Raw genomic sequence first — 26,622 nt, forward strand, 5'->3', positions numbered from 1 at the left:
TTTCTATTAGCATTGAGACTTGCTAGAGATTTGCTACCACTTTAAAGTGACTTTGAGATCAGTAACACAGAATAGAGAAGTCTACTGGGTAAATGTGTACACATATATTTACATGTTTTTCTTTTTGGTTAATAAATTTTCCCATTTTTCATAAACATATACTATATTTTACTAAACTGAACTAAAAATCCAGTGACTAAAACGTTTCAAGTTTTGAATAAATGTTAGCTGCTATTTGAATAAAAAACTGGCAAATAAAAAAAAAAAAAAAAAAACTTTTCTTATCTAGAAGTTCAAATGTTTTTAACATCAGAGCCTAAAATTTATGCTATGCTCATAGACAGCCATCATTTACGCTTTTAAAAGTTATATGGATAACTGTAGAACTTGCCATTATGTAACTGAAATGCAAATTGCATACCTTATTTATCATATTCAATGTGCACTCAAAAACAGCATCAAATATTTGAGGTATTTCAGCTGTTATATGTCCTCCTAACTTGTTGACAATAATAGCCATAGTACTAAGCACTTCTGGCTCTCTAGCAGCTGGGACATTTCTCTGGTAATCAATGAGAACTGCATCCAACAGAGGAGGAACAAAATTTTCAGCTACCTGTTTAAAAAAAAACAACAACAAAACTTTTCATTTTAATTCAGGCACTTGCCAACTCATACTAAGCAGCCAGGTCAATGTTACCTTGTAAAACTTAATTTAGGTTGATCATCTACTGAAAAACGGAAACTCTTACGGCTTTAATTCTGGTGTATTAGAACTTTACAAAGAAAAATCAAGAAATCAAAATAGGCAGAAGAGGGCCACGGACATTGTACAGTTAAATCTATACTTATTAAAGAAAACTGGGGCCTGACATCAAGTGACTAGCTCTAAGTATTTTGGCAGGACCAGGATTCTAGGGATACTGTGTGTCTGTGTGTGAGGCACAGGGAAGGGTAATGCCTCACTGTACACCAAAGTATTCAAATCTAACCAAAATCAGACCTCCATCATCAATGCTTTTTTAAATTTAATGAATGCTAACCAATAGTTTAATAATCAGAAATAATAACCATTACTTACTCTCAAAAAAGGAACTACACTATGCCAGAAAGACTGTGGTAGGCTTTCCAAGATTCCCAATAAACACAGTCTAAGGTGTAAACTCTATGCTTTATAATGCATCCTCCATTAAGATGTGCTCAATAAATATGATCATGTTTCATTTAACTAAACAGTAGTAGTGTCCCAATACATAAAACAGGCCTAGCAAGATTTGAAGGATAAGCACAAAATTATTTTTCTTTTACTTACTAGGTTTTCTCTTAACTAGAACCGATTCTCCCTTCTTTTTCTTCCTTTAAGTTCTACAAGTTTACTTACATCATGAAATGATTATAGAAGAGTTAAGTTTAGTGATCATAGATATTTTATATATAACACCTCATATAGATATAAACAGAAAAAAAGTTGATAAAAATGCTTAAGATTTACTCAACTTTCTTATAAAACATACAGCAGTGTAAATTTTATATACCATGTTTGTACATTACATCCTTCTTTTGACCTACAACACGACATTAGTTCCTATTAACAGTCTAGTGATTTAATATTTTTATACATTCTAAAATGATCCCATTAAATTTATAGTCTGTCACTATAAAAAGATATTAGTTCTTGACTATTATACACTATTTCCCATACTGTACACTTCATACCCATGCCTCATTTATCCTTTCCTTGACCACTCTCATATTTCCACTCTTAACACTGAATTTATTTCCCTACACACTAAATCTGAATTATTCAACTATCTTTGAATTCACAGTCCCAAAGTTCAACATAAATCTTAGCTGTAAACTAGTTTGATACCCTGGTAATTTCCTGAAAAAATTTTCCAGTATTAACAGGAACAATACTGAAGTATCAAATTTATGAAAGTAAGTAGCACAGTTCTCAATGCTACTTCCACATAATAGTGATGAACAGGAAAGGATTTATCGTAATGTTCCAAGGATCCAGAAGAAGGAAAGGTTTAACAATAACTAAACATAAATAGTTCCCCCAAGTTCAAGCATATAGAGCTAATTACTTTCTGAAAACCATCTAAGACTGACAGGAATAAGACAGCACAATAGACTTTTAAACCTTCAACTAGGAAACTGCTTAATCCCACTAAGGAGGGAAACAGCTCTTGTGACAGCTTTACAAATTGCTCCCAAAACCATCAGAAAAGAAATTTCATTTGAACTCTATCCATGGAAAATAAAAATTACCCAATCATCTCAACTGTCTTATTACATCACCACCCTCCCCCTACCAACAGCAATTTCTTTGGAAGAAGGTATGTATCTTGGCCGTCCCTGGTGGCTGGCTCAATTGGTAAAAGAATCTGCCTGCAATGCAGGAGACCTATGCTCAATTCCTGGATTGGGAAGATCTCCTGGAGAAGGGATCTTACTATTTTAAGGGACTCCAGAACTCCAATAAATAGAATGCTATAAAGTAACACCAAATGTAAACATCTAAATTACATTATATAATTAAGCTTTAAATAGCTAAATTCATACAGAATATATACACATTCTAGAGAGTACAGTATCAACTTTAAAAAACAAAATGACATCTCACTTACCATCTGTGGATCATTAGACCGGCTCACCCAACCAGATATTAACTTTAAAGTTTCTCTTTTTACTGTTCGCATACTTCTAATCAATGGTTGCTTTGTAACCATCTCACCTAAAAAACAAAATCAGGTGGAATCCAATTTGACAACTAAAATTCTACATTGGCAGTTACCTGTACTTCAGATACTACTGGTTTCCATTCTCCATTAGAAAACCTAAAGACAAAGAGTGCTCCTGCTCATTCATGTCCAACTCTCTGCAACCCTATGAACTATAGCCTGCCAGCATCTTTTGTTCCCAGGATTTTTCCAGGCAAGTGTACTAGAGTGGACTGCCATTTCCTCCTCCAGGGGATCTTCCAGACCCATGGATCATTGGCGGGCAGATTCTTTACTACTGAGCTACCCGGAATGCCACAAAAAACAAGAGGACACAGATTAATTTCCTGGGAAAATAGACTAATTTTATAAGGGAAAGGGGCATGTGAGACTCATTAAAAATTGTTGAGGATTGCCTAAAACACGGGAGGTATTTTGTCAAAAGTGCTAAATGCTTATGGCTAAGGCAATGAATTTAGAACTAACTTAATATAGTATTCCATAAGAATTCAGAATTGCTTACCATTAGCTTGAATAGCTGCAGAAATATTTTCACTGAGGCACTTGTATACATTAAGCATATCTAAATAAATTCTCCCAAGCTGAATCACAAATGGGTGTCCAACTGCTTTGCAAGCTCTCACATTTGTTTTCAGTATGCTACCAAGTTGCTTGACTGTTTCAGGATCTTTAAGTATATCCACATTCTGTAAGAACAAAACACAACTCCACTTATTGTAAGAGAATTCTTTTTGCTAAAGCAAAAAAAATTACCCACATTACTACGAACCACCATCACACATATAATCCTAAAGTGTAAAAGTACTGTAAAAGTCTTTATTACTAAAGAATAGAGGAAAGTATTTCCCAAAATATCATCCAAACAGAATAAAAATGTTACCATTCTTTCAATGTGCAAAAGCACACAAAGCACTATGGATCAGATATACGTGTCAAAGTACTAAATTTACTACTTTTGTAAATATAACTTTCTTAGATTCCATTTGAACTTTCACAAAAAGTAACTAAAACTTACTTTGGTTGCTTGCTGGATTATGCTATCCCAAACCTGATTAGGAAGTAGCATATATTTTTCTATCAAATGTTCTTGTACTGTTTGGTCTGTTTGTGCACCAATCATGTACCCCACAGCTTCATAAAATGTATGGACCTATGTTAAAAGGCAGACATGTTACTTGTATGCATCATAATAAGGAAAATCACATACAAATAATTCATTACACAACTTAAGCTAATTTTGTTAACATGTTAGTAATAATTAAATAGTAATTCAGTTTAAAACACTTCTGACTGAATTTCTGCCTCACTATAAAAATTTAAACACAGAAACACTTGAATCCATCAGTGCCATTCTACCCCCATTAATGAATTCTCATTAGAACAGTAGTTATTTTCTAAAAAAAATATGCTTACTGATCCACGTACCTGTTGAGGTTGAAGATCGCAAATTATAGTGTTAATGTTGTTCAAAATCTCATCAATAAATGGCATTACTTCTCCAACCTGAACCTGAACGAAATGCCTGCGGCACTTTTGAGCTATTTTAATGAAAGTATCACAAGCCATGTCCTGGACTCCATCGTGGGTCTCTTAACAAAACAAAAACAAATATCAAAAAAAATTTTGCCTTTTCCATTAAGCAAAAATAAAATATATTAAGCAAACAGGATTTACCATGCATGAATTCGAAGAGCTTGTTAACTACTGTCTTCAAAAATTTCCAGTGAGCTCTTAAAAATCGTGGATATTGACCTACTATGTACATGATATTTGATGCAATAATAGCTTTATTATCTTTGCCTCTTTTCTGTTCACATAATCCTAATAGATCCTGTAAAGTAAGAAAAATTTCAGTCATTTATAGTAAAATACACTAACAAGGTTCTAGTTCACCCCTATCTCTTGCATACCTTTATAACAGTAACAAGAAATCGCTTTTCATCCTCTTCATGCATTGCTCCACTAATGGAGCCTATTGCCCAACACAATGTATTCAAATTCTTCCATGACCACTCCGTACCATTCACTTGATTGTGAAGCTTCTCGGTCATTATTCGTTCTGTATCTACATAATCCAGATGAGTAAGATAAACTACAGGAAAGAAAAAAATTTCACGTTTTAAAATGCAAACCTTAATGAGCAAAAAGATTTTTACTAAGCCAATAGCACTCTAATAAGGATAGCTATTAACAGACTCAGAAACTAAGCATGCCTTGTTTCCTAAACAGTATTTCCACAAAAGAATACAATTTTTAATAAGGATTAAATTAATAGTATTTATTAACTTACCTAATGTTTCTCTCATATTCTTATACAAATTTATGGAATCTGTATCCTTCATGAATTCTCTTACAACTTCTCCCTGATCATTTTCTACAACTAATACTTCCTCTGGTTTAGCCATTCTACTAACCATTAATAAACGGACCTATTCAGCAATTAAAAAAAAAAAAAAAAAAAGTTAGATCTCTGAAATTAGTTACATTAACTATAACTCCCACTCTCAAAAAATGGCACTTAACACCAACATACCAAACACAATCATGCCCACAATATAAAATAAACATACTTAAAATATAATTCTACAATAAATTTTAATCTAAACATGGACAAAAATCAACTGTTAACTTTCCTGCATCTCATCTGCATTTCTAACAAACTCACAGGATGTGCTTGGATAGATTCAGCCAAAAAATAAAAGCCAGCATTTTCATCTGGTCCTCCAAAATCAGAGAAAGCACACTCAACCACACACTGTTGTTACCTTGGACAATACAGGCAAATATAGCTGTCTCCTAGGAGGAACATCAAAATGCTGACTTCCAGATAGCAATGGAGAGGCGGATGTTGAGAACGGGCTCTCTCTATAGAGTTCAGCTGCCAGGTGATTCCAGTACTCAAGACAAATCTTAAAGATTTCAGTTTCCTCTACTTCGGATACCAACAACATATAATGAAGGGCCTACACAGAAGACCAAAACTATTAAAACAATCCTTAGACATTACTAACAACCTCAAACGGTTTTCCATTTGCTATGTTAATGGGAAATAAAAATTCATATTGCTTTTTGTACACTATGAAGATTCATCATTTATCAAATATACAATAGAAACTGTGTATGAGCAAAGTGCGCTTTCTTCTGACATGTCCTAGAATATGCTAAGACACATGATTGTTAAATCAAACAATATTTGGTTATAGCAAAAAGGAAGAAATAATTCAAATGTTCAACAGATGTACGGACACAAAAAATGATGTATATCCATATAAAGGGATATTATTCGGCATGAAAGGGATGAAGTACTGACATACGCTATAACATGGTAACATGTTAAGTGAAAGAAAGCAGCAACAACGAAAGTCCATACATTATAATTCCAGTTATGTGAAAGGTTTAGAATAGGTAAATCCATTGAGTTGTACAGCAAATTACTTGTTGCTGGGGACTGGACAGAAGAGCAGAATGGAATGACTTGTTTCAATGGGTACCTTTATCCTTTGTGGGTAATGAAAAAATGTTTTAAAATGGATAAATGGTTGACAACACTGTGACTACTAAATACCACTCATGCAATTTAAAAGTTGTATATTATTACACCTCTATTTTAAAATAAGGTTTTTAGACTTTGCATCTTAGGAATGACACATATGCACACTTATTGGAATTTAATATTCATTATAAATTACTGATCTGACATTGAATAGAACAGAGAAATCAGGACACTTGGCTTCTGACTAGAATTCAGAATTGAGAGCATGTACTGTATTGTGCAGAGAATAAGATATGTCAAAGAGAATGTCAAGAGAATTTTAGAACAAAAGCAGTTTACATTATAATTAATTTTAGAAGCCAAAAGCTCCACAAAGCCTACCTCCATGAGTGTTTCCCTGAGATTTAATCTTTTTTCTATAAGTTGACCATGTTCTTTAAGAAAGGTGCAGAGAAACAAACTGAGATTTTGAATAAAGTTCTGTTCATCATCCTTTCCATTTGAGTATGCAAGTCGAATATTGGTATTTAGAGGAAGCATCTGCAAATTTAAATATGGATCATAAGCCTTCAAAATAACAACAAAGATCCTACATTTAAGTTCTAAATTTCCACCAGGTTTTATTAATTTTAAAACATATGGAGTTAAATAGCTATCTTTCAATAAAATGCCTTGGTCTATTATATCCATTTTTGTACCTTTCTGTCCTAGCTTTTGTTTTTTAAATCAAAAGCACAGTAAGATTTCCTCAAAGACAATCCTTTGAAATTTTTCCTAAATCAGTTTTCCCACCTTAGTGTATATAATATATAGATATAATAAACACAGAATTGCACTGATCTATTTATGTTAAGCTGTGGTGAAATGGTTCAACTGAAATCCAACTTTTTCTAAGGCACTAAGATTGTTTAGTCAGTTTAATAAGAGTGTTACATTACCTGTTTTAGCTGCATCATTGTCAGTGTAAATAGCGTTACAAATTGCTCCTCATACTGGCTTACACTCACACCAGCAATCTCAGTGAGGCACTTCAGAGAGACATTTCGAAACATTGGAACATTCAAGAACTATTTTAATTAAAAGAAAGGGGAGAGAGGGAGCATAAAATTAAATAGCCTGAAACACTTTACTTAAAATTAACAATTAAAAAAATAATGAAAGATTTAGAAATCAGGAACACTGGGGAAAGAAAATACCAGGCAAATAGGTGGTGATACAGGTTTTTGGTATCTATATTTTAAGGAAATTTCATTATCCACCCCAATAGACAGTAAATGCTTTAAAAGCAAACTGTGCTTTCTTTTGATGTGTCTTTAGACATCTGAAAAACACCAAGTTGCTTAGAAACTTTCCCCATGATCTACTACATGACTTTTAAAGATATGTTTTCTGTATAATCTGAAAATATTATAATTGTTTAAGATCCTAAGATCAGTAATATAAGATTAACAAAGGTGTAGGGAAACTAGCTCTTTTTTTATTGATGAGAAGGAATAAATGTAGCCTCCTATTTTGTGGGTGGCAATTGATGAGCATCAAAAGCCTTAAAAATGGACATACTTATTGACCAATATGTGTATTAAAATTTGCACAAAGTATCTGGACAAGTACATAAATACCCAACATTTCCTGTGGTATTGTTGACAATAGCAAATTTAAACTTTCTATCGATAAAATGGTGGCTCCAACATAGTAAATTCACATTAGAATATGACCCTATCAAGTCCTGATCTATGAAGCCCCAAATATAAGTTATAACAGTCTGCTTTTAGAGGGTCTTGATTAAATACATAATTTATTCATTACATTTGATTAGAAAAATCTGAAAATACAACCAGTTGGTAATTGATTATCTCTGGATAAACAATTACAAGACTTTATATAGGCATTACATGCTACTGCAAACAAACTACTAGTTGTTCACATAGAATATGAGAGACTGCCTAGTAAAGTGAGAGTATCAGAAGATTCTGACACTGTTTTTAAAAATTAGCTGAAACTGCAGAAAAGTTCTTCTCAGCAGTTTTCTCATCTCAGAAATAAGGCTGATTATGGTTATGAATGTAGATTGGTTTTTCTATTCAAAAGAGCATAGTTGTGCAAACTTTATTTATAAGAAAATAAATGAAATGCATTCACATACCTTATAAATTAATGTGCTGATTAACTTGGTCTCAAAAATATATCCAAGCGGAATCCAGTTAAGAAATCTGAGCAACGTTTCTAAAGTTGCATGTACAAGTGGAGCATTTTGGGAATTTTCCTACAACAAAAACATTTTTTCAATTAACACCTTCCTATAATAATGGTTATTTTTTAAAAACTGAAATTAAAAACACTTACCATCACAAACTGACAAAGCTGAAAAATTTGTGAGAATTCGTTGCACATGCTAAAGAAAAACAAAAAAGTGATCAGTTTAGAAGAAATGCTGTAACTATTTACAGAGTAACAACATTTCAGCAGCCATTAAAACCCGTTACTTCTATTTATAAACACACGTACCAATAATTTCATCCAAAGTTATAAAGTTGGGACTTCCCTGGTGATCCAGTGGCTAAGACTGTTTTCCCAATGCAGGGGCCTGGCTTTGATCCCTGGTTAGGGAACTAGAACGCATATGCCACAGCCAAATAAATAAATGTGCCATGCTTAGTTGCTTGTGTCCGACTCTTTGCAACCCTATGAACTGTAGCCTGCCAGGCTCCTCTGTTCGTAGGGATTCTCCAGGCAAGAATATTGGAACGGGTTGCTGTGTCCTCTTCCAAGGATCTTCCCAGCCCAGGGATCAAACCCAGGTGTCCAACACTGCAGGCGGATTCTTTACCGCCTGAGCCACCAGGTAAATAAATAAACAAATATTTAAATAAATTAGTTATTAAAACTATGGGTAAACATCATTCTTTTAAAACTCACCTATAAAGAGCACATTAATTTCCTTTAAAGGTTTGGTTTTTATGTCATCCTTACTCTATTTGAAAAATTTCAATTAATATAGTCTTTTACTAATTTTTTTAGTTTGGTCATGCAGCATGGCATGCAGGATCTTAATTACCCAAACCAGGGATCAAACCGGTGCTCCCTGAAGTGGAAATTCTGAGTCTTAACCACTGGACCACCAGAGATGTCCCTCAATCTAGTCTTTTAAATCCAGACAGTTGAAATAAAACTCTCCAAATGGAGAGAGGCAGTGTTAGACATCCCTAATCCATTGTGCTTACACACCAAACCAGAGAAAAAAATTCTAAATTCTGAAGCTCGTTTAAACACATAAAGGTAAAATATTTGTTCCATAATGACTAAACACATTTTTATTACTACGTTGAAAATAATAAAATCTGCCATCTTTCTGGTGTTAACTATAGGAAAATGGATAAAATGTAGGAACAGTAGAATTCTGTAGACATCTGGACATAAGTCATATCCTTGGACCTATAATTAACTAGGCTCCATATAAAACAGACTCCCAAGAGCATTCTGGGAATTCTTAATCTACATTCTTTCCGCATAACATGTATGAAGTTACTTTGTTGTAATACCGTACATATTTTTCAAGCTTCCCCAATTTAGAGTATTAGACCATTTAAGCATTATTTAAATTTGGAGTCAGAAAGAATTAAAAATGTACTAACTTGTTCCTTAAATATTTATAATCGACCTCCAATTCCTTGAAATTGTTTGAAAAATTGCTTAAAAATTCTAAAACAATTACTTGCCTGTCTTTTAAATGCTTAGCTTTCACTTGGGTTATCTGTCCACTAGAAAAATCAAATACTTCTTCACTCAAGAGTTTCAGAATCACCATATTATTCTGACATAGACTTTCACTGGTCCGACTTGCTCCAACAATGTCACTGATAAAAGTTGGCCAGTGTTTTGGCCACTCCTGTTTAAGTATCTAAAATAAAACAGAAAGTGTTAATTTCATTTCACTTGTCAAGTGCAAATAAACAAACTTCACAGAAATTATATGATACCAAAAGCAGAAGCAAATCATCAACCACCCTTCATTTTGTTCCCCTTTATCAAGACAGGAAATGTGTCAGTCTCTATACAGAATATACTGAGTTAGAAACTACAAAAGTCCTATGTATTAAATGCCCCATTCTCAGGAAGATTTTTGTACATATTGTAAAAGTTAGGTAAATTAAAATTTTCTAGTTAGATATATAGAAAGTTTAAAAAATAGGTAAAGTATAAAGATCAATTAAACGGATGCTTGAATTCAAAGCAATTTTTTAACGTATCAGTAAGACTGAGATAGCTGACATGGAAAAGAAACATACAATGAGGCAAAAATTTTTTAATGAGTCCAACCCATACTGGAGCCAAAGAAGTGAAGTTTTTATAGTATTTGTAAATACTGTAGTACTCCTTGTAAATACTACCACAGCATATCAATAACTTTAAATGTTAGACAATGGGCTAACTATTGTAAACACTGTGAGGACTACTATCACCACTCTGCAAGATGTTTAGTTAATCAATAAAAGTAGAATAGAATACTTTGTTCAACTTATCAGCCTAATTCTCAGGGAAAACAATGTATCACGTAAAAACGTACCTGAACAAGAATCATATTTAATTTCCCGATATATACCTTTTCTTTCTGAGAAAAGAAAAAAGTTCAAACAAGGGACTTAAAAAAGTTGATATAATTAATAAGAAATGCAGGCAGCCCCCCACCCATGCCCAGCAGAAAGAACAAAGTGATTACAGATCTATCATAAATGATTTGCATATGTGTCTATATGTCTGTGACAGAAGTGGGTTTAAGATCAACCCAATATGTAAATGATTTACACTCTCACAGTAGCTTCCAAAAAAGCTCTTACCTCTACACAAGTTGGATCAGATGATGTCTTGATAATGAGGCCCACAACGTATTTTTTAATCCCTATTAAAAAAAATTATTCAGACTGTTATAGCATGCTATAAAATTGGGTAGGGAAGGGCAAAGTAAAGATCAGATCATACACCTGAATCCCATCACCAGTTATGACATTATGGGTAAAAATGTGTACTGCAACTTTAATTTTTCAGTTTCATGAAGAATGACAAAATATTGGTTTGACAACTATGAATTATTATCTTCTGAGATATTCTTTAATGCTAGATAGCCAACTATACCAAGCTGTGATTTAAAAAAAAAAAAAAAGGCGAGGGGGGTGGGGAGACACTTATGATTCCTTTAAAGAAACACAAGGTCAGATGTTAGTCCCTGTCAGATTTATTTACAGCACTAAGCTAATCCTGTATGTCATTTTACTTTGTTTGTTCTACAATGTAGAAAAAAACAGAGTTAAGAAGAAAGTTTTTATTTATATTCTTAAGGATACCTTTATAGCATTACCTATTCCTTCAACAGTTAACATTTCACGTCTTTGATTTTAATTTGCATCATTCAGAATTTACTGGGCATCTATCTACTATACATCCCCTCAAAATTTCAAAGTAATGTCGTTCACCTTAAATTAATATACCCAAAGGACCTGAAACAGGATTTCTTAATCCAACAAATTATCTCTCCCTATGAAAAATAAAGACTAACCTCACATCTGTTTAATAATTTAGCTTTTGCCACCGAATGCTTTATGAAGATTTTCAAATTTTCAAAGCTATCTGAACTTCAGAAATAACAGATGAAAAGTTTGTAAAACTGTGTCCCAACTCTCATCTAGCAAATCTACATTGGACTCAATATCCATTGACCAATGCTAATTTATAACAGCTACCCAGAAATATAATCAACCCTAGGCAACAAAACGCCTATTTGATTGTAAAACTACCCAAATAGAGCAATTTTTATGAGTTAAGTGTTAAATTCACTCTTTGACCCACACACTCCTTCATTGGTAACTGAAAATTAGTTTTTATTAGTTATGGTGGAACTGGACATTTCAACATTCCAAATAAAATCAAAACTTTTAAAAAGCATTAATTATAAAAATATTTTCCTAATTGATGAAAAATTTCACAAATAAAGACACATAATAAGGGTTATTAATCAACTGAAAATGTAACATTAAGTATTATCAATATTCACAATATAAAAATCATTTGAAAAACTGCCTGCCAGTTACCAAAGATTTAACTATATATACACAAACACATAAAAATCAGTGAAAACTATGTTACTGACATTTTAAAAACTTCTACACTAGGCAAAGGCCCCAGTAATAACTGTTGTAGACAGGTCCACCAATGAACATGCTGTGTTGTGCTTAGTCACTCAGTCAGGTCTGACTCTTTGTGACCCCATGGACTGTAGCCCACCAGGCTCCTCTGTTCATGGGGATTTCTCCAGGCAAGAATATTGGACTGGGCTGCCATGCCCTCCTCCAGGGGATGTTCCCAACCCAGGGATCGAACCCAGGTCTCCCACATTGCAGGCGGATTCTTTACCATCTGAGCCACCAGGGAAGCCCCAATGAATGAATGAATTTATAAAAGAAATGGACAAAACTTCCAGGACAAATTGTCTAAGTTGTTAGTAGGAAAACTAAAAGGTGTAAATACATTCTGTACTTACGGGGGCAACATTTTAGACAATATTTCTATTGTCTAAAATTATTTTTTCAAAAAAAAAAAAAAGAAAAAAAAGAGGCTTTGTGGACACCCAAAATAAAACCAGGTTTAGATTCAATAAAGTGATTTAAAAAAAGAAAGAAAGAAACACCAGAACTAGGGGAACTAGTTTTATTTTAAAATGAGTGCTAAATCATACCACTTAGTTAGGATAAAAAAAAAGTCGCTCAGTCATGTCCGACTCTTTGAGACCCCATGGACTGTAGCCTACCACACTTCTCTGTCCATGAGATTTTCCAGGCAGGAGTACTGGAGTGGGTTGCCATTTCCTTCCCCAGAGGATCTTCCCAACCCAGGGATCAAACCTGGGTCTCCCGCATTGTAGGCAGATACTTTGCCATCTGAGCCACCAGGGAAGTCACTTAAGTTAGGATAACCCACACAATAATCTCATGTCCTTAATATCCATTAGATCGTTATCAAAACAATTCTGGTATTGTTGACCTTTCTGCTCTTTAGATAAATTATTGTCATTAAGGCCCCTAAAAAAAAATTTAAGAAAAAGAACCATTCTGAATAAACAGAAAACATCACTCTGAAACCTCTAAATACAGGCTAAAAAATGGAACAGTAGTGGAACTACAATTTCTACCTCCATATGAGTTTGGAGGCTTCTCTCAGCCTCAGAAGAAAACAGAATCAGACTGAGCCTACAACTCTATTAGCAACTAAATAACTTCTTTTCAGAAACTTCTGAAATTCATCTGTAAGATAGAGCAAAGAGTAAAAGATGAAACCAGAAAAAACGTGAAATAAGTAGTAAACACCCACATGCAACCTGTAAGGATCCCAGAGACAAAACTAAGTCTCAACTAAAGACTATGGTATCAGTAAATATCACTCTAAAATGATGAGTGTCCATTCAAAGCATCTGAACTACATGTAAAGGCCTTTTCCATCAAGTACTGCTGTACATAGTATCTGTTTAGAATCTCCTGCTATGTAGCTTATATGATTAAGTACCATAATGCCCTCCCCAAATTTCTTCCCATTATTTACCAAAATTTAAAAAGTAAAAGGAGCCAGTTAAGAGTAGTTCTAAAATTGTAAATTAGACCTTTAAAAAAAGAAACAGTGGGAATCCCCTGGTTGCCTAGTGGTTAGAATTTTGGGCTTTCACTGCCATGGCTTCAGTTCAATCCCTGTTTGAGAGCTAAGATTCTGCAAGCCATGTGGCTTGGCCAAAAGAATAAATAAATAAATGGTGTCACACATATCAAGGTAGAAAAGTCAGATGTTTACAAGTAGCAGAGAAAGCTCAGCTTCTCAGATTTAACAGAAAACGATCCTAGACCTGACAAAAACAAAACCCCTTTATTCCCAGCATCTCTTTGTGCCAAATGAGTTAACTCATCTGCCAGTTGGAAGAAAAAAAATTTTTTTCGGTTTCTTCAATTGTTTTATAAATAAAACAAATTTCTTAAAACAAGAACTATCTTTACAAGACTTCATATCCAATAAAAACCATACTAATCAGAAATTATCTCTTTCCAATTATTCAGAAAGCATATGTGGATAGACTAGGATACTCCTTCCAGCAGTCTTCTAAGCTCTTTCCTGGGAATCAGGAAAACTTATAAATAAATGTATTAAACATATCAAAGAACACTTCACTGAAGAATTCTCATACGTAGGTTGTATGCCTCTGACAAACACAATTATGCTCTTACTGCATACTATGCCAAGGCTTTCAAAGGACTCCTACAATGATCCAGCACACTTCTATCAATAGCCCCCACAGCCCATTCTTCTAAATAGGAAAAAAAAATTCACCTCCAAAGTTTTAAAAGTAAACCTTCAAATCATTTATTGAAAAGTACTACTTTTTTTAAAAAAGGACCATCCATACAAAATATGGTACACTATTAAAATATGGTACAAAATATGGTACACTATTAAAGCTCAACATCCAGAAAACGAAGATCATGGCATCAGGTCCCATCACTTCATGGGAAATAGATGGGGAAACAGTGGAAAGAGTGTCAGACTTTATTTTGGGGGGCTCCAAAATCACTGCAGATAGTGACTGCACCCATGAAATTAAAAGACGCTTACTCCTTGGAAGAAAAGTTATGACCAACCTAGATAGCACATTACTTTGCCAACAAAGGTCCATCTAGTCAAGGCTATGGTTTTTCCTGTGGTCATGTATGGATGTGAGAGTTGGACTGTGAGGAAAGCTGAGTGCCAAAGAATTGATGCTTTTGAACCGTGGTGTTGGAGAAGACTCTTGAGAGTCCCTTGGACTGCAAGGAGATCCAACCAGTCCATTCTGAAGGAGATCAGCTCTGGGATTTCTTTGGAAGGAATGATGCTAAAGCTGAAACTCCAGTACTTTGGCCACCTCATGCGAAGAGTTGACTCATTGGAAAAGACTCTGATGCTGGGAGGAATTGGGGGCAGGAGGAGAAGGGGACGACAGAGGATGAGATGGCTGGATGGCATCACCGATTCAATGCACGTGAGTCTGAGTGAACTCAGGGAGTTGGTGATGGACAGGGAGGCCTGGCGTGCTGTGATTCATGGGGTCGCAAAGAGTCAGACATGACTAAGCGACTGAGTATAAAACTGAACTGAGTATAAAAATGCCCAAATACCCACTGAAAGGTGACTTACGGCATATGAATGCTCCTTATCCAAGAATTTATGTATTAATCTTTTATAACTCTTATTTTCCCCAATATCAAGAAAAACGTCTTTCACAGTCTCATTTCAAATAGAAACCAACACCAAATAATCCACATTATCTCATAAACTGATAATAACAACATTAGCTAGCTAAAAAGGTCAGATTTAAGCACATGTAATTTCCAAAAATGCTTAAACTACCACACCATTGCACTCATCTCACACACTAGTAAAGTATGCTCAAAATTCTCCAACCCAAGCTTCAACAGTACATGAACCCTGAACTTTCAGACGTTCAAGCTGGTTTTAGAAAAGGCAGAGGAACCAGAGATCAAATTGCCAACATCTGCTGCTACTGCTGCTGCTAAGTCGCTTTAGTCGTGTCCGACTCTGTGCGACCCCATAGACGGCAGCTCAACAGGCTCTGCCATCCCTGGGATTCTCCAGGCAACAACACTGGAGTGGGTTGCCATTTCCTTCTCCAATGCATGTAAGTGAAAAGTGAAGTCGCTCAGTGGTGTCCGATTCATCGCGACCCCATGGACTGCAGCCTGCCAGGCTCCTCTGTCCATGGGATTTTCCAGGAAGAGTACTGGAGTGGGGTGCCATCACCTTCTCTGGCCAACATCCGCTAGATCAAAAAAGCTAGAGTTCCAGAAAAACATCTACTTCTGCTTTATCGACTATGCCAAAGCCTTTGTGTGGACCACAACAAACTCTGGAAAATTCTTAAAGAGATGGGCACACCAGACCACCTGACCTGCCTCTTGACAAATCTGTATGCAGGCCAGGAAGCAAACAGTTAGAACTAGACATGGAACAACAGACTGGTTCCAAGTCAGGAAAGGAGTATGTCAAAGCTGTGTACTGTCACCCTGCTTATTTAACTTATATGCAGAGTACATCATAAGAAATGCTGGGCTGGAGGAAGCACAAGCTGGAATCAAGATTGCCGGGAGAAATATCAATAACCTCAGATATGAAGATGACACCACCCTTATGGCAGAAAGTGCAGAAGAACTAAAGAGCCTCTTGATGAAAGTGAAGAGGAGAGTGAAAAAGTTGTCTTAAAACTCAACATTCAGAAAACTAAGATCATGGCATCTGGTCCCATCACTTCATGGCAAATACATGGGGAAACAATGGAAACTATGACAGACTTTCTTTTCTTGGGCTCCAAAATCACTGCAGATGGTGACTGTAGCCATGAAATTAAAAGACACATGCTCCTTGGAAGAAAAGTTATCACCATCCTAGACAGCATGTTAAAAAGCAGAGACATCACTTTGGCAACAAAGGTCCATCTAGTCAAGGCTATGCTTTTCCCAGTAGTCATGTATGGATGTGAGAGTTGGACTCTAAAGAAAGCTGAGTGCCGAAGAATTGATGCTTTTCAACTGTAGTTTTGGAGAAGACTCTTGGGAGCCCCTTGGACTGCAAGGAGATCCAACCCAGTCCATCCAAAAGGAAATCAGTCTTGAATATTCTTTGAAAGGACTGATGCTGAAGCTGAAGCTCCAATACTTTGGCCACCCGATGCGAAGAACTGACTCATTGGAAAAGACCCTGATACTGGGAAAGATTCAAGGCAGAAGGGGACGAGAAGATGAGATGGTTGGATGGCATCACCAACTCAATGGACATGAGTCTGAGTCAACTCCGGGAGTTGGCGATGGACAGGGAGGCCTGGGGTGCTGCAGTCCATGGGATCGCAAAGAGCTGGACACAACTGAGCAACTGAACTCAACTCCCATCAGACTTAATAGTTATATGTATCATCTTGAAAGTTATTTACACCCAATATTAACAGTCTTACCCCCCAGGAACATCTTGCAAATATTAGATACTTAATGACAAGGTAAAAGAAATGCATTAACAGAATGTGATTCACTAAAACCCTTTAAAATGAAAACTTACTCACTACAACATACCAATGGTGCCATATTCCCGTAGAGGCAAAACGCCCTTTCTAAATTTAAATTGTAAATTTGTTCATGAGCATCTTAGCTAGTCAGTGATACAGACTACCATTATATCAATACCATTATATTTTCAACCAAGTATAGAATTCTACCCATTGAGAGAAAAATACGAGTGAAAAAGTTGCAGAATCTTATCCCTTGCTTTCATAGTGGCTCATTTTCATACACCACAGAAAATGGAGAGCCTTGACACACTATTACAAAAGTAAAGCTACAATCATCAAAACTGAGTTCAGTCCAGTCCAAAACATTGTGCAATACTTAAATTCACTTTAAATGTGTACTCTATAATCACATCCCTTCATCAAAGCCATGTGTAACTGAAACTTTTTCCAAAAAAAAAAAAGAAGAAACGTTACTTTCAGATGTATAGCAAAGTGATTCAGTTATATATACATGTTAACATACATGCATGTATACACTTTTGCCTTCCCTGGTGGCTCAGTGCCAAAGAACCCGCCTGCCAGTGCAGGAGACACGGGTTCAATTCCTGGATTGGGAATATCCCCTGGTAAAGGAAATGGCAACCCACTACTGTATGCTTGCCTGGAAAATCCCACGGATAGAGGTGCCTGGTGGGTTACATCATCCCTGGGGTTGCAAAAGAGTTGGGACACGACTTAGTGACTACACAGCAACAACATACACGTTTTCAGATTCTCTTCCATTATAGTTTATTACAAGATTATTGATACTCAATATACCACAATATATGTGCTATATAGTAGGTCTCTGTTATTTTATATATAATAGTAGTTCTGATCACATATCCCCAATTTATCCCTCCTCCCCTTTCAAAGCCTTAGGTAACCATAAATTTGTTTCCTATGTCTTTAAGTAAGCTCATTTGTATCGCTTTTAAAGATTCCACATATGATATATCTGTCCTCTGACTTATTTCACTAGTATGATAATCTCCAGGTCTATCCAAGTGGCTGCAAATGACATTTCATTCTTTTTTATGTCTGAGTAATATTCCACTGAGTGTGCACACAACCCACTTCTTTTCCCACTCATCTGTCCATGGGTATTTAGGCCTCTTCCATGTTTTGGCTCTTGGCCTCTTGACGAAGGTGAAAGAGGATCAAAAAGCTGGCTCAACATTCAAAAAACTAAGTCATGGCATCCAGTTCCATCATTTCATGGCAAATAAATGGGTAAACAATGACAGACTTTCTTTGGCTCTGAAAAAGATTTGATGCTTTTGAATTACAGTGCTAGAGAAGACTTTTGAGAGTCCCTTGAGATACCAAGGAAATCAACCCCAAACATTCACTGGAAGGACTGATGCTGAAGCAGAAGCTCCAATACCTCAGCCACCTGATGCAAAGAGCCAACTCATTAAAAAGACCGTGAAGCTGGGAAAGATTGAAGGCAGGAAAGGGGACAACAGAGGATGAGACGGTTGGATGGTGTTACCAACTCAATGGACAGGTGTTTGAGCAAGCTCCTGGAGACGGTGAAGGAGGGGGAAGCCTGGTGTGCTGTAGTCCATGGGATTGCAAAGAGTCGGACATGACTTAGTGACTGAACAAAAAAACGTCTTAGCTATTGTAAACAGTACTACTATAAACACTGGGTTTCATGTATTTTTTTGAATCAGTTTTCATCTTTTCTGCATGTATGACCAGGACTGGGATTATTGGCTCATATGGTAACTCTATTTTTAGTTTTGTAAGGACCCTCCATACTGTTCTCCATAGTGACTGTACCAATTTACATTCCTACTAACAGTATAGCAGAGTTCCTTTTTCTCCACATCCTCTCCTGTATTTATTATTTGTTGGCTTTTTTGATGATGGCGTGAGGTGAGATACCTTACTGTAGTTGCGATTTTCATTTCTCTAATAACTAGGGGTACTGAGCATCTTTATATGTGCCTGTTGGCCAGAAAGGAAGGTGCTTTTCCCATGTCACACTGTTATTACAAACTTGTCCACTTAAACCACCAAGAATAATCACAGAGAGTCGCTAAAATATAGCTATTTGTCCTATTTACCTTATCATCCAAAGGAATCCAGAACAATTTTCCTATTCCTCATTCACTGAAATACTCATGGAAACAAACCGCAAAATGAGAAATAGAAAAAAATAATTCAAAAGCAGGGGTTCTTAACCTACAGTCCCCAGAGATTATAAATTGGAATTAGACTGTAATTTATTGCCTATATGTTCAGTAGTTTTAAGAAGAATGGATCTTTATTTATTATTCTTAGAAGGGTTTATAACTGCAAATAGTACTGAACAAGAACTCCTAATGAGATAGAGCAATTAAAATTCTATTAAATTCACAATATACAATATTTGCAAACAACCCACAGGTAGATAAAGTAGAAAATGTTCAGTGTTTAAAAAAAGGAATGAAATTGATACATGCTGCAACATGAATTAACCTTGGCAACATATGCGACTGAAATAAAGCAGATTCAAAATATTGTATGATTGTACATATGAGTTACCAAATAGGCAAATTCATAAAGACAAGTATAATAATGGTTAACAGGGACTGGGAAGAGTATAAGAAAGATAATATTTAATGGGTAGTTTCAACTGGAATGACAAAAAAATTCCAGAGATCAATAGTAAGGATGGTTGCACAATACTATGAATTTACTTACTGACAATGAACCATACATACACACATACACTTAAAATGGTAAATATGTATATTTAATCACAGAAAAGTTTTTATTTTACTAAAAATTCAACATTTTTTTCTAGAAAATCCGCAACTCTTTAAAAAAATTTTTGGATTTAAATAATTTTTTGGCCACGCCTGGTAGCCTAAGGGATCTTAGTTTCCTAACCAAGGATCAAGCCCATGCCCCCTGTATTGGAAGTGTGGAGTCAACCACTGGACCACCAGTTCCTCCAAACCTCTTTAATAAAATCTACAGGTGGTTTGCATCTCCTGTGTGGATGTGATGTAAGGATTAGGCATTGTGAGGTCTCAAGTAAAGACCGCTTATGAAGTTCCACATAACTAGGATATACTGGGGGGGAGGGGCCACATTGTTATTATACCTTAAATAGAAATGGTAGGAAAACAGTTTTTGTCAATTACATATGATGCTGGTGTACAAAATAATATTTTAAAAAATATCATGTGTTATTGGTTAAAATGTAATCAATATTGTGCTTTATTATCTCATTGTGTTATAAAACTGGCAAAAATACACCAATAAGAGTGCTTGTTAAATCTGAGATTAGACTGATGCTTCACACATTACATTCCACAGAGTGGGGGGAGAATTTCTCATGGATTTGCTTAAAAGCCATGGCCTTACAAGAGTCCAAACACTTAAAAGTTCTTTTCAAAATGACCAACAAAGGAAACAACTATCTCTGTTAAATAGGCCTAACAATATTAACTTAAATATGCATACAGAGATGATGTGTAGGTGCTCAACAGCCTAAGTCACAGTGAGAAGCCATTATATATGTGCTACACCGGCTAGAATTTTAAAAAACTGACCACAAGCTTTGGTGAGGATGGGAAGCATACTGCTACTGAGAATGTAGAGTGATACAATCATTTTGGAGAACAGCTGGGCAGTTAAAAACATACACCTACCATATGATCTAGCCATTCTACTCCTAGCTAATCAATTGAGTGACAGCAGATTGGGGGCTGGGGAGGTAAAGGAAAAGGCATTCACAAAAAAAGGGTCATGATTAGTCAAAATGTATCAAATTGTATACTTGAACTTGTTCTTTGTAAATGTTAAATATACCTTAATAAAACCATTAAAAAAAGCAAACAATTTTTAAAAAGTCATTACTGCTTAAAGGCAACAAGTTAAACATGTGATATTCAGTACAATGGGCGATTTATGCATAGGAATGACCTGATTAGTTCTGTTTCTAAAATACACTAAACCCTTTGCTGAAAATATATCACAAGGGACAAACAGAAGTGGGTGTTAAGGAGCCCAGTTAGGATGTTACTGCAGAAATTTCAAGGCAACTTGAGAGTAGTATACAAGCACTTGGTGAAATGGAGAGAAGTGGGAGTATTTTTTTATGGAAAGGGGCTGACAATACACGTGTTTATCCACAGTCAGCACCCAGATATGCAGAGCGTTTTAAACACATTACTTATTATATCATTTTCCAATAACCATACAAGACAATCAAAATAGAATTGCTTTATCACTATGAACTCTTTTCTTCACCACTGCTCTTTTCAATGTCAGCAGGTCTGTATATATTTCATAAAAATGTAGTGATCTGTAAACTACATGTCTTAACAGATTAAAATATAATCCTTTGGTTTAAATGAACCATTCCCTATTTGGAAATTATTTTCCTTCATATATTAAAATTCAATTTTTTTCTTTAGTTGAAACCATTACCTTAAATAAAAACAAAAATTAACAACTGAGACTTAAAACTTCAAAGTTTTTGCACAGCAAAGGAAAACATAAACAAAACAAAGATACGCTATAAAATGGGAGAAAATATTTGCAAATAACACAAATGACAAGAGACTCATCTCCATAATATACAAACAGCTCACACAGCTTAAAAACCCTTCTCAAGACAAAAAAAAAACAATCAAAACATGGGCAAAAGATCCAAAGTTATTTCCTCCAAAGACACACAGACAGCCAAAAGGCACATGAAAAGATGCTCAACATTACTAATTATTACAGAAATGAAAATCAAAATTACAATCAGGCATTGCCTCACAGTGGCCAGAATGGCCAATCATCAAAAAGTCTACAAATAATAAGTGCTAGAGAGGGTGTGGAGGAAAAAGAAACCTCCTACACTGTTAGTGGGAATGTAAATTGGTACAGCCACCATAGAGATCACTTATGAAGGTTCCTTAAGAAACTATGGAAGTGAACTTCTCCGGTGGTCCAATAGTTAAGAATTCGCCTACCAATACAGGTGTCAGAGGTTTGATTCCTGGTGCAGGAAGATTCCACATGTGGCGGGGTGGGGGAATTAGCCCATGCTCTTCAACAAAAGAAGCCAACACAACTAGAGTAGCATCCACTTGCCACAACCAGAAAAAGCCCGTGTGCAGTAACAAAGACCCAATGCCCCCCAAAATAAATAAATGAAACAAAAGTATGGAAGCAATCTAAATGCCCATGACAGATGAATGGATAAAAATGTGAAACACAATGACAGCCAGAAAAAAGAAAAAAATAATGCCATTTGCAGCAACACGGATATACCGAGATTATCATACCAAGTAAAGCAAACCAGACAAAGTATCATATAATATCTCTTATATCTGTAATCTTTTAAATGATACAAATGAAATTTATACAACAGATACAGACTCACAGACAACAAACTTATGGCTACCAAAAGAAAAGGAGGGTGATAGAAGGGATAAAAGGAATTTGGGATTAAAATATACATACTATATATAAAATAGATAACTAAGACCTATTGTACAGCACAAGGAACTATACTCCATAGCTTTAAAAGACTGTCTTGACTTATAGTAACTGATCTATGTTATTCACTTCAAAACTTAAACCTCAAAGATATCAATGATATATAATATGTACACATGTAATATAAAAATGTAAAAGCAAAAATATTGGGAAAGTCATTAGGTTCTTAAATAAAGGACTGAATTCCAAATAAGGAGTGGTGTTAGTCACTGAAATAATACTAAGCAATTAATTGAGTAATTATATACCAGCTACTGGAGCTGATGGAATTCCAGTTGAGCTATTTCAAATCCTGAAAGATGACGCTGTGAAGTGCTGCACTCAATATTCCAGCAAATTTGGAAAACTCAGCAGTGACCACAGGACTGGAAAAGGTCAGTTTGCATTCCAATCCCAAAAAAGGCAATGCCTAAGAATGATCAAACTACTGCACAAATGCACTCATCTCACACGCTAGTGAAGTAATGCTCAAAATTCTCCAAGTTAAGGCTTCAGCAATACGTGAACAGTGAACTTCCAGATGTTCAAGCTGGTTTTAGAAAAGGCAGAGGAACCAGAGATCAAATTGCCAACATACACTGGATCATCAAAAACGCAAGAGAGCTCCAGAAAAATATCTATTTCTGCTTTATTGACTATGCCAAAGCCTTTGACTGTGTGGATCACAATAAACTATGGAAAATTCTGAAACAGATGGGAATACCAGACCACCTGACCTGCCTCTTGAGAAACCGATATGCAGGTCAGGAAGTGACAGGACTGGACATGGAAAAATAGACTGGTTCCAAATAGGAAAAGGAGTCCGTCAAGGCTGTATATTGTCACCCTGCTTATTAACTTATATGCAGACTACATCATGAGAAACACTGGGCTGGAGGAAGCACAAGCTGGAATCAAGATTGCCAGGAAAAATATCAATCACCTCAGATATGCAGATGACACCACCCTTATGGCAGAAAGTGAAGAGGAATTAAAAAGCCTCTTGAAAATGAAAGAGGAGAGTCAAAAAGTTGGCTTAGAGCTCAACATTCAGAAAATGAAAATCATGGCATCTGTCCCCGTCACTTCATGGGAAATAGATGGGGAAACAGTGGAAACAGTGTCAGACTTTATTTGGGGGGGCTCCAAAATCACTGCGGATGGTGATTGCAGCCATGAAATTAAAAGATGCTTACTCCTTGGAAGGAAAGTTATGAAACCAACCTAGATAGCATATTCAAAAGCAGACATTACTTTGCCAACAAAAGTTCGTCTAGTCAAGGCTATGGTTTTTCCTGTGGTCATGTATGGATGTGAGAGTTGGACTATGAAGAAGGCTGAGTGCCAAAGAATTGATGCTTTTGAACTGTGGTGTTGGAGAAGACTCTTGAGAGTCCCTTGGACTGCAAGGAGATCCAACCAGTCCACTGAAAGGAGATCAGTCCTGGGTGTTCTTTGGAAGGAATGATGCTAAAGCTGAAACTCCAGTACTTCTGCCACCTCATGTGAAGAGCTGACTCACTGGAAAAGACCCTGATGCTGGGAGGGTTTGGGGGCAGGACAAGGGGACGACAGAGGATAAGATGGCTGGATGGCATCACCGACTCAATGGACATGAGTTTGGGTGAACTCTGGGAGTTGGTGATGGACAGGGAGGCCTAGAGTGCTGCGATTCATGTGGTCGCAAAGAGTCGGACACAAATGAGCAACGGAACTGAAGGACACACTAAGGGAAACCAAGGCAAGAGACATCTAACTCAGTCTAGGATTGTCAGGTATATTTCTGGCAAAGTGCTTCAGACAATGCTGTAAATTGAAAACGCCATTCCCCTAAAAACATGTGAAATTAACATCCGCTTATGGATGGATAAGAAACTGAAAGGTCATAAAATATGAACTAGACTGAAATAAATGATTACAAAAATTTTTTTGGCTGACTCTACAGCCAAACCTATCCTTCTCTGAAAATACATCAAGCACTGCCACTTTTGTGAATAAGCTTGTCTAAAGGGGCCAACCAGATTTTCCTTTTCTTTCACCACATGCTAGGACTCATATATACTAAGACTAGCTAACAAATGGAAGATAACAGCTTAAAAGATTGACAATTATAAACAAAAGCAATGTATAGTATTTCAGGGGTTATACTGATTTATTTCCAATGTCAAAGTTAAAGATGAAGAAAAATTAACATTTGGAAATATTAGTATACTTTGTGAGATATAAAATCTTAGGATGGTACAAGCCTCTTAGGAATGACAAAGTTGAAAAGAATCATAAATATAGTAGTGAATAAATTTATGTCTCAATTTTTGTAAACGAGATCAATTACTTTAAAAACACAAACTAAATTCATCATGCAAAGTTGCTGCAGATCTAAAGTTCACTAACATTCTCTGGGAGCCATTTTACATCCTCTTCTGATATTGAACCTCTGAAACACCCTAGAAATTACACTACACTTTCCCCTCCATGTAATGACTTCATTGACAGTGACAACCACGTATGTGGTGATAGTAACTTCAGGTATTTTTAGAAAAGATTTACATCCCACTCAATCTTACCACTAGTGTTAAGGGGAAATGTAAAGAGAAAGGTGATTCTGTAACTTTCAGAGAAATGAAGTGTCTCATTAATACAGAATAGGAACACATGAAGAATCCTCCTCCACCAGTTTTTTTGCAAACAAGACTTTTAAAACTGAAAAATCTTATGTCCTGGAATATGCACAGAAATATATGGAAGTTTTTGACTCTGTGATAAAAGCCAAAACATGCCACTCCCATTATTCATGTGGAAAGCAAAAAATGTCAAGTTCTCAAGGGTAACTGTAACCTCTGATATTATAAGCACATATTACTTCAAATCATTTAATTTTACAGCTGGAAAATAACTTGGAAGGATCATCGAGCATAATCCTTATCTAATAAGCAGCAAAGGTTTATGTGTTTAGAAATTAAAGAGGGACTTACCACAGTACAATGGCAATGAAATAAAAAATAAACACTTTCTGTTGGTATGGTAAGCCATGGCTCAAGCCACAAGTATAAAACAACAATAGTAAAGGAACTAGGACTTCACTGAAGTCCCTAAAAGTAAGTAGTGATGAAGTACAAAGGATCTATTTGGGACAGGAGTCACACCGTACTTATTAATTTCTAAAGTCACAGAACATGATCTAAAATGGTTTCAAACCAAAATACAACATTAAAGAACCTCTTTGGGTGGCAGTATTCAAATACTTCCATACTATCATTCTTAATTCACAGTTTATGATGTTTTAGGGATATTGCTGATAAAAAACTGTCCCATTCTCCTCTAAATGTGCTATAAAGATGTCAAGATTTAAGTCAGGATTTCATAAATCCAGGTCACTATCCCATTATAAAGATGATATGAAAAAGCAGGTCAAAGACGACATCTTAAAAAGCAATAGTCCAAGAAAGGGAACATGATTTAATAGAACGCCATCAAAAGTAGAGTAACCCCATTATAAAGTCCAGACAAACAAGTAACAAAGTAGTTAATAAGGGAGTATGTGAAAACCACATTAAAGAATTTCAAGACTAACTTTGCCCCTTGTTTCTTAAACCATGACTACTTTTATCAAGGAGGTACAAAGGGAGACGTTAAAATATTAATACCAGGCATCATCAAATATTCATTTAAAAAAATCTTTCCTATTTTAGAAACAAATCTTTTATAAGGTATGCTTAGAATTTCAAAAGGTAAAGTCCTATGATTTTTAAAACTTGGTTTTTCCTGTGCTGTTACGTTTATGTGTTATT

At 35.6% G+C, this 26,622-nt stretch overlaps 1 protein-coding gene across 5 annotated transcripts in view; it reads right to left on the reverse strand.

The window, feature by feature from the left end:
* Window positions 1–26,622, reverse strand: part of XPO1 (exportin 1) — a 43,686-nt gene that overhangs the window by 4,289 nt on the left and 12,775 nt on the right. For all 5 annotated transcript variants that reach the window (NM_001192261.2, XM_005212771.5, XM_005212773.5 and 2 more), the window contains 16 exons: window positions 11,076–11,137; window positions 10,805–10,849; window positions 9,957–10,138; window positions 8,584–8,632; window positions 8,384–8,503; window positions 7,179–7,307; window positions 6,622–6,780; window positions 5,513–5,710; window positions 5,038–5,176; window positions 4,658–4,839; window positions 4,422–4,578; window positions 4,173–4,336; window positions 3,763–3,897; window positions 3,250–3,433; window positions 2,634–2,740; window positions 422–616 (listed from right to left, as the gene is read on the reverse strand). In NM_001192261.2, the coding sequence (NP_001179190.1) occupies window positions 422–616; window positions 2,634–2,740; window positions 3,250–3,433; window positions 3,763–3,897; window positions 4,173–4,336; window positions 4,422–4,578; window positions 4,658–4,839; window positions 5,038–5,176; window positions 5,513–5,710; window positions 6,622–6,780; window positions 7,179–7,307; window positions 8,384–8,503; window positions 8,584–8,632; window positions 9,957–10,138; window positions 10,805–10,849; window positions 11,076–11,137 (2,207 nt within the window). The remainder of the gene's footprint in view (window positions 1–421; window positions 617–2,633; window positions 2,741–3,249; window positions 3,434–3,762; window positions 3,898–4,172; window positions 4,337–4,421; window positions 4,579–4,657; window positions 4,840–5,037; window positions 5,177–5,512; window positions 5,711–6,621; window positions 6,781–7,178; window positions 7,308–8,383; window positions 8,504–8,583; window positions 8,633–9,956; window positions 10,139–10,804; window positions 10,850–11,075; window positions 11,138–26,622) is intronic.

The sequence above is a fragment of the Bos taurus genome, chromosome 11 (assembly GCF_002263795.3).
Source record: "Bos taurus isolate L1 Dominette 01449 registration number 42190680 breed Hereford chromosome 11, ARS-UCD2.0, whole genome shotgun sequence".
Taxonomy (NCBI): domain Eukaryota; kingdom Metazoa; phylum Chordata; class Mammalia; order Artiodactyla; family Bovidae; genus Bos; species Bos taurus.